Source organism: Salvelinus alpinus, chromosome 1 (genome assembly GCF_045679555.1).
Source record: "Salvelinus alpinus chromosome 1, SLU_Salpinus.1, whole genome shotgun sequence".
Lineage (NCBI taxonomy): Eukaryota > Metazoa > Chordata > Actinopteri > Salmoniformes > Salmonidae > Salvelinus > Salvelinus alpinus.
Window position 1 is genome coordinate 2,239,089 of NC_092086.1, and position 15,197 is coordinate 2,254,285.

Consider the following 15,197-nt stretch of genomic DNA (forward strand, 5'->3'; position numbering starts at 1 on the left):
TGTGTGCCTCAGTGTGTGTGTGGCTCAGTGTGTGTGTGCCTCAGTGTGTGTGTGGCTCAGTGTGTGTGTGCCTCAGTGTGTGTGTGCCTCAGTGTGTGTGTGGCTCAGTGTGTGTGCCTCAGTGTGAATGAACTCTGTACTGTGGATCTGTCCTCAGGAACATCTGTCTGTGAGTCACAACAGCCTGACTACTCTACATGGAGAACTGTCCAGCCTGCCGAACCTCAGGGTAACCACACACACACACACACACACACACACACACACACACACACACACACACACACACACACACACACACACACACACACACTCTCTTTCTGTGATGGGTTCAGGTGTGGAAAGGTCACCTTTGTTTCATTTAAGGCGGTGGTTGCCCGGGCCAACAACCTGAAGAACTCAGGAGTTCCTGATGACATCTTTCAGCTGGAAGACCTCTCAGTCCTGGTGAGTTTAGTGGTGGTGTCTCTCTCTCTCTCTCTCTCTGTCTCTCTGTCTCTCTGTCTCTCTGTCTCTCTGTCTCTCTCTGTCTCTCTGTCTCTCTGTCTCTCTGTCTCTCCGTGTCTCTGTGTCTCTCCGTGTCTCTGTGTCTCTCTGTCTCTCTGTCTCTCTCTCTCTCTCTCTGTCTCTCTCTCTGTCTCTCTGTCTCTCTGTCTCTCTGTCTCTCTGTCTCTCCGTGTCTCTGTGTCTCTCCGTGTCTCTGTGTCTCTGTGTCTCTCTCTGTCTCTCTGTGTCTCTCTCTGTCTCTCTGTCCCTGTCTGTCTCTCTGTCCCTGTCTCTCTCTCTGTCTCTCTGTCTCTCTCTCTGTCTCTGTCTCTCTGTCTCTCTGTCTCTCTGTCTCTCTCTGTCTCTCTGTCTCTCCGTGTCTCTGTGTCTCTCCGTGTCTCTGTGTCTCTGTGTCTCTCTCTGTCTCTCTGTGTCTCTCTCTGTCTCTCTGTCCCTGTCTGTCTCTCTGTCCCTGTCTGTCTCTCTCTTTCTTTCTTTATCTTCCTCTTCACCCCACATTCTGCCTTGTTCAGCCATACGGTAATGTCCTCTCTCTCCTGATAAAGTCTGTGGCCCATTAATCATAGATCTGTTCATGATCTGTTTATCTGTTGTTAATTACAACCTCATAGACCTGTAGAGATCACCACTGTCTCAGTCATACATGACCCCTGACCTCCACTCCTCCTCTGTTAATTACAACCTCATAGACCTGTAGAGATCACCACTGTCTCAGTCATACATGACCCCTGACCTCCACTCATCTGTTAATTACAACCTCATAGACCTGTAGAGATCACCACTGTCTCAGTCATACATGACCCCTGACCTCCACTCCTCCTCTGTTAATTACAACCTCATAGACCTGTAGAGATCACCACTGTCTCAGTCATACATGACCCCTGACCTCCACTCATCTGTTAATTACAACCTCATAGACCTGTAGAGATCACCACTGTCTCAGTCATACATGACCCCTGACCCCCACTCCTCCTCTGTTAATTACAACCTCATAGACCTGTAGAGATCACCACTGTCTGTTATACATGACCTCTGACCCCCACTCCTCCTGTTAATTACAACCTCATAGACCTGTAGAGATCACCACTGTCTCAGTCATACATGACCCCTGACCTCCACTCCTCCTCTGTTAATTACAACCTCATAGACCTGTAGAGATCACCACTGTCTCAATCATACATGACCCCTGACCCCCACTCCTCCTCTGTTAATTACAACCTCATAGACCTGTAGAGATCACCACTGTCTGTTATACATGACCCCTGACCTCCACTCCTCCTGTTAATTACAACCTCATAGACCTGTAGAGATCACCACTGTCTCAGTCATACATGACCCCTGACCTCCACTCCTCCTCTGTTAATTACAACCTCATAGACCTGTAGAGATCACCACTGTCTCAATCATACATGACCCCTGACCCCCACTCCTCCTCTGTTAATTACAACCTCATAGACCTGTAGAGATCACCACTGTCTCAGTCATACATGACCCCTGACCTCCACTCCTCCTCTGTTAATTACAACCTCATAGACCTGTAGAGATCACCACTGTCTCAGTCATACATGACCCCTGACCTCCACTCATCTGTTAATTACAACCTCATAGACCTGTAGAGATCACCACTGTCTCAGTCATACATGACCCCTGACCCCCACTCCTCCTCTGTTAATTACAACCTCATAGACCTGTAGAGATCACCACTGTCTGTTATACATGACCTCTGACCCCCACTCCTCCTGTTAATTACAACCTCATAGACCTGTAGAGATCACCACTGTCTCAGTCATACATGACCCCTGACCTCCACTCCTCCTCTGTTAATTACAACCTCATAGACCTGTAGAGATCACCACTGTCTCAATCATACATGACCCCTGACCCCCACTCCTCCTCTGTTAATTACAACCTCATAGACCTGTAGAGATCACCACTGTCTGTTATACATGACCCCTGACCTCCACTCCTCCTCTGTTAATTACAACCTCATAGACCTGTAGAGATCACCACTGTCTCAGTCATACATGACCCCTGACCTCCACTCCTCCTCTGTTAATTACAACCTCATAGACCTGTAGAGATCACCACTGTCTCAGTCATACATGACCCCTGACCTCCACTCCTCCTCTGTTAATTACAACCTCATAGACCTGTAGAGATCACCACTGTCTCAGTCATACATGACCCCTGACCCCCACTCCTCCTCTGTTAATTACAACCTCATAGACCTGTAGAGATCACCACTGTCTGTTATACATGACCTCTGACCCCCACTCCTCCTGTTAATTACAACCTCATAGACCTGTAGAGATCACCACTGTCTCAGTCATACATGACCCCTGACCTCCACTCCTCTGTTAATTACAACCTCATAGACCTGTAGAGATCACCACTGTCTCAGTCATACATGACCCCTGACCTCCACTCCTCTGTTAATTACAACCTCATAGACCTGTAGAGATCACCACTGTCTCAGTCATACATGACCCCTGACCTCCACTCCTCCTCTGTTAATTACAACCTCATAGACCTGTTATGTTATTCAACTGATGTTCTATGTTATTCTATGTGCTGTTATTCTACTGATGTTCTATGTTATTATTCTATGTTATTATTCTGTTCTACTTTCTACTGATGTTCTATGTCATTCTACTGATGTTCTATGTTATTATTCTGTTCTACTTTCTACTGATGTTCTATGTTATTCTACTGATGTTCTGTTATTCTACTGATGTTCTGTTATTCTACTGATGTTCTGTTGTTTTACTGTTCTGTGTTCTGCTGATGTTCTGTTAGTCTACTGTTCTACTGATGTTCTATGTTATTCTACTGATGTCCTGTGTTCTACTATTCTACATTCTACTGATGTTCTATGTTATTATTCTGTTCTACTTTCTACTGATGTTCTGTTATTCTACTGATGTTCTGTTATTCTACTGATGTTCTGTTGTTTTACTGTTCTGTGTTCTGCTGATGTTCTGTTAGTCTACTGTTCTACTGATGTTCTATGTTATTCTACTGATGTCCTGTGTTCTACTATTCTACATTCTACTGATGTTCTATGTCATTCTACTGATGTTCTATGTTATTATTCTGTTCTACTTTCTACTGATGTTCTGTTATTCTACTGATGTTCTATGTTATTTTTCTGTTCTACTTTCTACTGATGTTCTGTTATTCTACTGATGTTCTGTTATTCTACTGATGTTCTGTTGTTTTACTGTTCTGTGTTCTGCTGATGTTCTGTTAGTCTACTGTTCTACTGATGTTCTATGTTATTCTACTGATGTCCTGTGTTCTACTATTCTACATTCTACTGATGTTCTATGTTATTCTCCTGATGTTCTATGTTGTTCTCCAGGACCTGAGCTTCAACCAGCTGACTGAGATCCCCCGAGACCTGGAGAACTCCAAGAACATGCTGGTGCTCAACCTCAGCCACAACAGGTAGAACCTCTTATAACAGGCCTTATAACCTCAGCCACAACAGGTAGAACCTCTTATAACAGGCCTTATAACCTCTAATAACAGGTGGCATACAGGCCTTATAACCTCAGCCACAACAGGTAGAACCTCTTATAACAGGTGGCATACAGGCCTTATAACCTCAGCCACAACAGGTAGAACCTCTTATAACAGGCCTTATAACCTCTAATAACAGGTGGCATACAGGCCTTATAACCTCAGCCACAACAGGTAGAACCTCTTATAACAGGCCTTATAACCTCTAATAACAGGTGGCATACAGGCCTTATAACCTCAGCCACAACAGGTAGAACCTCTTATAACAGGCCTTATAACCTCTAATAACAGGTGGCATACAGGCCTTATAACCTCAGCCACAACAGGTAGAACCTCTTATAACAGGCCTTATAACCTCTAATAACAGGTGGCATACAGGCCTTATAACCTCAGCCACAACAGGTAGAACCTCTTATAACAGGCCTTATAACCTCTAATAACAGGTGGCATACAGGCCTTATAACCTCAGCCACAACAGGTAGAACCTCTTATAACAGGCCTTATAACCTCAGCCACAACAGGTAGAACCTCTTATAACAGGCCTTATAACCTCTAATAACAGGTGGCATACAGGCCTTATAACCTCAGCCACAACAGGTAGAACCTCTTATAACAGGCCTTATAACCTCTAATAACAGGTGGCATACAGGCCTTATAACCTCAGCCACAACAGGTAGAACCTCTTATAACAGGCCTTATAACCTCAGCCACAACAGGTAGAACCTCTTATAATATGTTATAACAGGTGGCATACAGGCCTTATAACCTCAGCCACAACAGGTAGAACCTCTTATAATATGTTATAACAGGTGGCATACAGGCCTTATAACCTCAGCCACAACAGGTAGAACCTGTTATAACAGGTGGCATACAGGCCTTATAACCTTTAATAACAGGTGACTAACATGCCTTATAACCTCTAATAACAGGTGGCATACAGGCCTTATAACCTCAGCCACAACAGGTAGAACCTCTTACAATATGTTATAACAGGTGGCATACAGGCCTTATAACCTCAGCCACAACAGGTATAACCTGTTTATAACAGGCCTTATAACCTCTAATAACAGGTGGCATACAGGCCTTATAACCTCTAATAGCAGGCGGCATACAGGCCTTATAACCTCTAATAGCAGGCGGCATACAGGCCTTATAACCTCTAATAGCAGGCGGCATACAGGCCTTATAACCTCTAATAGCAGGCGGCATACAGGCCTTATAACCTCTAATAGCAGGTGGCATACAGGCCTTATAACCTCTAATAGCAGGTGGCATACAGGCCTTATAACCTCTAATAGCAGGCGGCATACAGGCCTTATAACCTCTAATAGCAGGCGGCATACAGGCCTTATAACCTCTAATAGCAGGCGGCATACAGGCCTTATAACCTCTAATAGCAGGCGGCATACAGGCCTTATAACCTCTAATAGCAGGTGGCATACAGGCCTTATAACCTCTAATAGCAGGTGGCATACAGGCCTTATAACCTCTAATAGCAGGTGGCATACAGGCCTTATAACCTCTAATAGCAGGTGGCATACAGGCCTTATAACCTCTAATAGCAGGTGGCATACAGGCCTTATAACCTCTAATAGCAGGTGGCATACAGGCCTTATAACCTCTAATAGCAGGTGGCATACAGGCCTTATAACCTCTAATAGCAGGTGGCATACAGGCCTTATAACCTAAGCTATAACAGGATATATATATATATATATATATACTGTGTATTCGGAAAGTATTCAGACCCTTGACTTTTTCCTCATTTTGTTATAACCTCAGCCACAACAGGTAGAACCTCTTATAACAGGCCTTATAACCTCTAATAACAGGTGGCATACAGGCCTTATAACCTCAGCCACAACAGGTAGAACCTCTTATAACAGGCCTTATAACCTCTAATAACAGGTGGCATACAGGCCTTATAACCTCAGCCACAACAGGTAGAACCTCTTATAACAGGCCTTATAACCTCTAATAACAGGTGGCATACAGGCCTTATAACCTCAGCCACAACAGGTAGAACCTCTTATAACAGGCCTTATAACCTCTAATAACAGGTGGCATACAGGCCTTATAACCTCAGCCACAACAGGTAGAACCTCTTATAACAGGCCTTATAACCTCTAATAACAGGTGGCATACAGGCCTTATAACCTCAGCCACAACAGGTAGAACCTCTTATAACAGGCCTTATAACCTCTAATAACAGGTGGCATACAGGCCTTATAACCTCAGCCACAACAGGTAGAACCTCTTATAACAGGCCTTATAACCTCTAATAACAGGTGGCATACAGGCCTTATAACCTCAGCCACAACAGGTAGAACCTCTTATAACAGGCCTTATAACCTCTAATAACAGGTGGCATACAGGCCTTATAACCTCAGCCACAACAGGTAGAACCTCTTATAACAGGCCTTATAACCTCTAATAACAGGTGGCATACAGGCCTTATAACCTCAGCCACAACAGGTAGAACCTCTTATAACAGGCCTTATAACCTCAGCCACAACAGGTAGAACCTCTTATAACAGGCCTTATAACCTCTAATAACAGGTGGCATACAGGCCTTATAACCTCAGCCACAACAGGTAGAACCTCTTATAACAGGCCTTATAACCTCTAATAACAGGTGGCATACAGGCCTTATAACCTCAGCCACAACAGGTAGAACCTCTTATAACAGGCCTTATAACCTCAGCCACAACAGGTAGAACCTCTTATAATATGTTATAACAGGTGGCATACAGGCCTTATAACCTCAGCCACAACAGGTAGAACCTCTTATAATATGTTATAACAGGTGGCATACAGGCCTTATAACCTCAGCCACAACAGGTAGAACCTGTTATAACAGGTGGCATACAGGCCTTATAACCTTTAATAACAGGTGACTAACATGCCTTATAACCTCTAATAACAGGTGGCATACAGGCCTTATAACCTCAGCCACAACAGGTAGAACCTCTTACAATATGTTATAACAGGTGGCATACAGGCCTTATAACCTCAGCCACAACAGGTATAACCTGTTTATAACAGGCCTTATAACCTCTAATAACAGGTGGCATACAGGCCTTATAACCTCTAATAGCAGGCGGCATACAGGCCTTATAACCTCTAATAGCAGGCGGCATACAGGCCTTATAACCTCTAATAGCAGGCGGCATACAGGCCTTATAACCTCTAATAGCAGGTGGCATACAGGCCTTATAACCTCTAATAGCAGGTGGCATACAGGCCTTATAACCTCTAATAGCAGGTGGCATACAGGCCTTATAACCTCTAATAGCAGGCGGCATACAGGCCTTATAACCTCTAATAGCAGGCGGCATACAGGCCTTATAACCTCTAATAGCAGGCGGCATACAGGCCTTATAACCTCTAATAGCAGGTGGCATACAGGCCTTATAACCTCTAATAGCAGGTGGCATACAGGCCTTATAACCTCAGCCACAACAGGTAGAACCTCTTATAACAGGCCTTATAACCTCTAATAACAGGTGGCATACAGGCCTTATAACCTCAGCCACAACAGGTAGAACCTCTTATAACAGGCCTTATAACCTCTAATAACAGGTGGCATACAGGCCTTATAACCTCAGCCACAACAGGTAGAACCTCTTATAACAGGCCTTATAACCTCAGCCACAACAGGTAGAACCTCTTATAACAGGCCTTATAACCTCTAATAACAGGTGGCATACAGGCCTTATAACCTCAGCCACAACAGGTAGAACCTCTTATAACAGGCCTTATAACCTCTAATAACAGGTGGCATACAGGCCTTATAACCTCAGCCACAACAGGTAGAACCTCTTATAATATGTTATAACAGGTGGCATACAGGCCTTATAACCTCAGCCACAACAGGTAGAACCTCTTATAATATGTTATAACAGGTGGCATACAGGCCTTATAACCTCAGCCACAACAGGTAGAACCTGTTATAACAGGTGGCATACAGGCCTTATAACCTTTAATAACAGGTGACTAACATGCCTTATAACCTCTAATAACAGGTGGCATACAGGCCTTATAACCTCAGCCACAACAGGTAGAACCTCTTACAATATGTTATAACAGGTGGCATACAGGCCTTATAACCTCAGCCACAACAGGTATAACCTGTTTATAACAGGCCTTATAACCTCTAATGACAGGTGGCATACAGGCCTTATAACCTCTAATAGCAGGCGGCATACAGGCCTTATAACCTCTAATAGCAGGCGGCATACAGGCCTTATAACCTCTAATAGCAGGCGGCATACAGGCCTTATAACCTCTAATAGCAGGCGGCATACAGGCCTTATAACCTCTAATAGCAGGTGGCATACAGGCCTTATAACCTCTAATAGCAGGTGGCATACAGGCCTTATAACCTCTAATAGCAGGCGGCATACAGGCCTTATAACCTCTAATAGCAGGCGGCATACAGGCCTTATAACCTCTAATAGCAGGCGGCATACAGGCCTTATAACCTCTAATAGCAGGCGGCATACAGGCCTTATAACCTCTAATAGCAGGTGGCATACAGGCCTTATAACCTCTAATAGCAGGTGGCATACAGGCCTTATAACCTCTAATAGCAGGTGGCATACAGGCCTTATAACCTCTAATAGCAGGTGGCATACAGGCCTTATAACCTCTAATAGCAGGTGGCATACAGGCCTTATAACCTCTAATAGCAGGTGGCATACAGGCCTTATAACCTCTAATAGCAGGTGGCATACAGGCCTTATAACCTCTAATAGCAGGTGGCATACAGGCCTTATAACCTAAGCTATAACAGGATATATATATATATATATATATACTGTGTATTCGGAAAGTATTCAGACCCTTGACTTTTTCCTCATTTTGTTATAACCTCAGCCACAACAGGTAGAACCTCTTATAACAGGCCTTATAACCTCTAATAACAGGTGGCATACAGGCCTTATAACCTCAGCCACAACAGGTAGAACCTCTTATAACAGGCCTTATAACCTCTAATAACAGGTGGCATACAGGCCTTATAACCTCAGCCACAACAGGTAGAACCTCTTATAACAGGCCTTATAACCTCTAATAACAGGTGGCATACAGGCCTTATAACCTCAGCCACAACAGGTAGAACCTCTTATAACAGGCCTTATAACCTCTAATAACAGGTGGCATACAGGCCTTATAACCTCAGCCACAACAGGTAGAACCTCTTATAACAGGCCTTATAACCTCTAATAACAGGTGGCATACAGGCCTTATAACCTCAGCCACAACAGGTAGAACCTCTTATAACAGGCCTTATAACCTCTAATAACAGGTGGCATACAGGCCTTATAACCTCAGCCACAACAGGTAGAACCTCTTATAACAGGCCTTATAACCTCTAATAACAGGTGGCATACAGGCCTTATAACCTCAGCCACAACAGGTAGAACCTCTTATAACAGGCCTTATAACCTCTAATAACAGGTGGCATACAGGCCTTATAACCTCAGCCACAACAGGTAGAACCTCTTATAACAGGCCTTATAACCTCTAATAACAGGTGGCATACAGGCCTTATAACCTCAGCCACAACAGGTAGAACCTCTTATAACAGGCCTTATAACCTCAGCCACAACAGGTAGAACCTCTTATAACAGGCCTTATAACCTCTAATAACAGGTGGCATACAGGCCTTATAACCTCAGCCACAACAGGTAGAACCTCTTATAACAGGCCTTATAACCTCTAATAACAGGTGGCATACAGGCCTTATAACCTCAGCCACAACAGGTAGAACCTCTTATAACAGGCCTTATAACCTCTAATAACAGGTGGCATACAGGCCTTATAACCTCAGCCACAACAGGTAGAACCTCTTATAACAGGCCTTATAACCTCAGCCACAACAGGTAGAACCTCTTATAACAGGCCTTATAACCTCTAATAACAGGTGGCATACAGGCCTTATAACCTCAGCCACAACAGGTAGAACCTCTTATAACAGGCCTTATAACCTCTAATAACAGGTGGCATACAGGCCTTATAACCTCAGCCACAACAGGTAGAACCTCTTATAACAGGCCTTATAACCTCAGCCACAACAGGTAGAACCTCTTATAATATGTTATAACAGGTGGCATACAGGCCTTATAACCTCAGCCACAACAGGTAGAACCTCTTATAATATGTTATAACAGGTGGCATACAGGCCTTATAACCTCAGCCACAACAGGTAGAACCTGTTATAACAGGTGGCATACAGGCCTTATAACCTTTAATAACAGGTGACTAACATGCCTTATAACCTCTAATAACAGGTGGCATACAGGCCTTATAACCTCAGCCACAACAGGTAGAACCTCTTACAATATGTTATAACAGGTGGCATACAGGCCTTATAACCTCAGCCACAACAGGTATAACCTGTTTATAACAGGCCTTATAACCTCTAATAACAGGTGGCATACAGGCCTTATAACCTCTAATAGCAGGCGGCATACAGGCCTTATAACCTCTAATAGCAGGCGGCATACAGGCCTTATAACCTCTAATAGCAGGCGGCATACAGGCCTTATAACCTCTAATAGCAGGTGGCATACAGGCCTTATAACCTCTAATAGCAGGTGGCATACAGGCCTTATAACCTCTAATAGCAGGTGGCATACAGGCCTTATAACCTCTAATAGCAGGCGGCATACAGGCCTTATAACCTCTAATAGCAGGCGGCATACAGGCCTTATAACCTCTAATAGCAGGCGGCATACAGGCCTTATAACCTCTAATAGCAGGTGGCATACAGGCCTTATAACCTCTAATAGCAGGTGGCATACAGGCCTTATAACCTCTAATAGCAGGTGGCATACAGGCCTTATAACCTCTAATAGCAGGTGGCATACAGGCCTTATAACCTCTAATAGCAGGTGGCATACAGGCCTTATAACCTCTAATAGCAGGTAGCATACAGGCCTTATAACCTCTAATAGCAGGTGGCATACAGGCCTTATAACCTCTAATAGCAGGTAGCATACAGGCCTTATAACCTCTAATAACAGGTGGCATACAGGCCTTATAACCTAAGCTATAACAGGATATATATATATATATATATACTGTGTATTCGGAAAGTATTCAGACCCTTGACTTTTTCCTCATTTTGTTACGTTACAGCCTTGTACTAAAATTGATTACATTTTTTTTCTTTTCTCTTACACACAATAGAACCCTCCTCACCCTGAGAACACTAAGAACCCTCCTCACCCTGAGAACACTAAGAACCCTCCTCACCCTGAGAACACTAAGAACCCTCCTCACCCTGAGAACACTAAGAACCCTCCTCACCCTGAGAACACTAAGAACCCTCCTCACCCTGAGAACACTAAGAACCCTCCTCACCCTGAGAACACTAAGAACCCTCCTCACCCTGAGAACACTAAGAACCCTCCTCACCCTGAGAACACTAAGAACCCTCCTCACCCTGAGAACACTAAGAACCCTCCTCACCCTGAGAACACTAAGAACCCTCCTCACCCTGAGAACACTAAGAACCAATAGCCCATAATGACAAAGTGAATACAGGTGTTTAGAAATGTTTGCAAATATATGTAAAATAAAAACAGAAATACCTTATTTACATAAGTATTCAGACCCTTTGCTGTGAGACTCAACATTGAGTTCAGTTGCATCCTGTTTCCATTGATCATCCTTGATGTTTCTGCAAACTGATTCTGTGGTCTGATGAAACCAAGATTGAACTCTTTGGCCTGAATGCCAAGCGTCACTTCTGGAGGAAACCTGGCACCATCCCTACGGTGAAGCATGGTGGTGGCAGCATCATGTTGTGGGGATGTTTTTCAGCGGCAGGGACTGGGAGACTAGTCAGGATCGAGGGAAAGATGAACGGAGCAAAGTACAGAGAGATCCTTGATGAAAACCTGCTCCAGAGCGCTCAGGACCTCAGACTGGGGTGAAGGTCCACCTTCCAACAGGACAACGACCCTAAATACACAGCCAAGACAACGCAGGAGTGGCTTTGGGATAAGTCTCTGAATGTCGTTGAGTGGCCCAGCCAGAGCCCGGACTTGAACCCGATCGAACATCTCTGGTGAGACCTGAAAATAGCTGTGCAGCAACGCTCCCCATCCAACCTGACAGAGCTTGAGAGGATCTGCAGAGAAGAATGAGAGAAACTCCCCAAATACAGGTGTGCCAAGCTTGTAGTGTCATGCCCAAGAAGACTCGGGGCTGTAATCGCTGCCAAAGGTGCTTCAACAAAGTACAGAGTAAAGGGTCTGAATACTTAAGGAAATGTTATATTTCAGTTTTTATTTGTATAAATTAGCAAACATTAATAAAAACCAGTTTTTGCTTTGTCATTATGGGCTATTGTGTGTAGATTGATTAGGGGGAAAAAACAATTGAATCTATTTTAGAATAAGGCTGTAACGTAAAAAAAAGTCAAGGGGTCTGAATACTTTCCGAATGCCCTGTATCGTATATTATTCTCCTGACCCTCCTCCTCCTCTCAGCATCGATGCCATCCACCCCCAACTAGTTGTTCATCAACCTGCCTTATAACCTAATACTGACCCTCCTCCTCCTCTCAGCATCGATACCATCCACCCCCAACTAGTTGTTCATCAACCAGCCTTATAACCTAATACTGACCCTCCTCCTCCTCTCAGCATCGATACCATCCACCCCCAACTAGTTGGTCATCAACCTGCCTTATAACCTAATACTGACCCTCCTCCTCCTCTCAGCATCGATGCCATCCACCCCCAACTAGTTGTTCATCAACCAGCCTTATAACCTAATACTGACCCTCCTCCTCTCAGCATCGATGCCATCCACCCCCAACTAGTTGTTCATCAACCAGCCTTATAACCTAATACTGACCCTCCTCCTCCTCTCAGCATCGATACCATCCACCCCCAACTAGTTGTTCATCAACCTGCCTTATAACCTAATACTGACCCTCCTCCTCCTCTCAGCATCGATACCATCCACCCCCAACTAGTTGTTCATCAACCTGCCTTATAACCTAATACTGACCCTCCTCCTCCTCTCAGCATCGATACCATCCACCCCCAACTAGTTGTTCATCAACCTGCCTTATAACCTAATACTGACCCTCCTCCTCTCAGCATCGATACCATCCACCCCCAACTAATTGTTTATCAACCAGCCTTATAACCTAATACTGACCCTCCTCCTCCTCTCAGCATCGATACCATCCACCCCCAACTAGTTGGTCATCAACCTGCCTTATAACCTAATACTGACCCTCCTCCTCCTCTCAGCATCGATACCATCCACCCCCAACTAGTTGTTCATCAACCAGCCTTATAACCTAATACTGACCCTCCTCCTCCTCTCAGCATCGATACCATCCACCCCCAACTAGTTGTTCATCAACCTGCCTTATAACCTAATACTGACCCTCCTCCTCCTCTCAGCATCGATACCATCCACCCCCAACTAGTTGTTCATCAACCTGCCTTATAACCTAATACTGACCCTCCTCCTCTCAGCATCGATACCATCCACCCCCAACTAGTTGTTCATCAACCAGCCTTATAACCTAATACTGACCCTCCTCCTCCTCTCAGCATCGATACCATCCACCCCCAACTAGTTGTTCATCAACCTGCCTTATAACCTAATACTGACCCTCCTCCTCTCAGCATCGATACCATCCACCCCCAACTAGTTGTTCATCAACCAGCCTTATAACCTAATACTGACCCTCCTCCTCCTCCTCTCAGCATCGATACCATCCACCCCCAACTAGTTGTTCATCAACCTGCCTTATAACCTAATACCGACCCTCCTCCTCCTCTCAGCATCGATACCATCCACCCCCAACTAGTTGTTCATCAACCTGCCTTATAACCTAATACCGACCCTCCTCCTCCTCTCAGCATCGATACCATCCACCCCCAACTAGTTGTTCATCAACCTGCCTTATAACCTAATACCGACCCTCCTCCTCCTCTCAGCATCGATACCATCCACCCCCAACTAGTTGTTCATCAACCTGCCTTATAACCTAATACTGACCCTCCTCCTCCTCTCAGCATCGATACCATCCACCCCCAACTAGTTGTTCATCAACCTGCCTTATAACCTAATACTGACCCTCCTCCTCTCAGCATCGATACCATCCACCCCCAACTAGTTGTTCATCAACCTGCCTTATAACCTAATACTGACCCTCCTCCTCCTCTCAGCATCGATACCATCCACCCCCAACTAGTTGGTCATCAACCAGCCTTATAACCTAATACTGACCCTCCTCCTCCTCTCAGCATCGATACCATCCACCCCCAACTAGTTGTTCATCAACCAGCCTTATAACCTAATACTGACCCTCCTCCTCCTCTCAGCATCGATACCATCCACCCCCAACTAGTTGTTCATCAACCTGCCTTATAACCTAATACTGACCCTCCTCCTCCTCTCAGCATCGACGCCATCCACCCCCAACTAGTTGTTCATCAACCTGCCTTATAACCTAATACTGACCCTCCTCCTCTCAGCATCGATACCATCCACCCCCAACTAGTTGTTCATCAACCAGCCTTATAACCTAATGCCGTCCCTCCTCCTCCTCCTCCTCTTCCTCCTCCTCCTCCCAGCATCGATACCATCCACCCCCAACTAGTTGTTCATCAACCAGCCTTATAACCTAATACTGTCCCTCCTCCTCCTCCTCTTCCTCCCCCTCATCCTCCTCCTCCTCCCAGCATCGACGCCATCCCCAACCAGTTGTTCATCAACCTGACTGACCTGCTGTACCTGGACCTGAGTGACAACAAGCTGGACAGCCTCCCCCCTCAGATGAGACGCCTCGTCCACCTCCAGACCCTCATCCTGAACAACAATCCCCTGATGCACGCCCAGCTACGGTACGACGCTTTATAACACATTATAACCATCTGATGCACGCCCAGCTACGGTACGACGCTTTATAACACATTATAACCATCTGATGCACGCCCAGCTACGGTACGACGCTTTATAACACATTATAACCATCTGATGCACGCCCAGCTACGGTACGACGCTTTATAACACATTATAACCATCTGGAGAATGCACGCCCAGCTACGGTACGACGCTTTATAACACATTATAACCATCTGGAGAATGCACGCCCAGCTACGGTACGACGCTTTATAACACATTATAAC

At 45.0% G+C, this 15,197-nt stretch overlaps 1 protein-coding gene across 1 annotated transcript in view; it reads left to right on the forward strand.

Moving 5' to 3' along the window:
• flii (FLII actin remodeling protein) overlaps positions 1-15,197 on the forward strand; it is a gene marked incomplete at its 3' end in the record, with an annotated part of 65,335 nt that overhangs the window by 10,203 nt on the left and 39,935 nt on the right. The window contains 4 exon segments of the mRNA XM_071390674.1: positions 158-229; positions 367-447; positions 3,869-3,954; positions 14,751-14,912. Of these exon segments, the coding sequence (XP_071246775.1) occupies positions 158-229; positions 367-447; positions 3,869-3,954; positions 14,751-14,912 (401 nt within the window).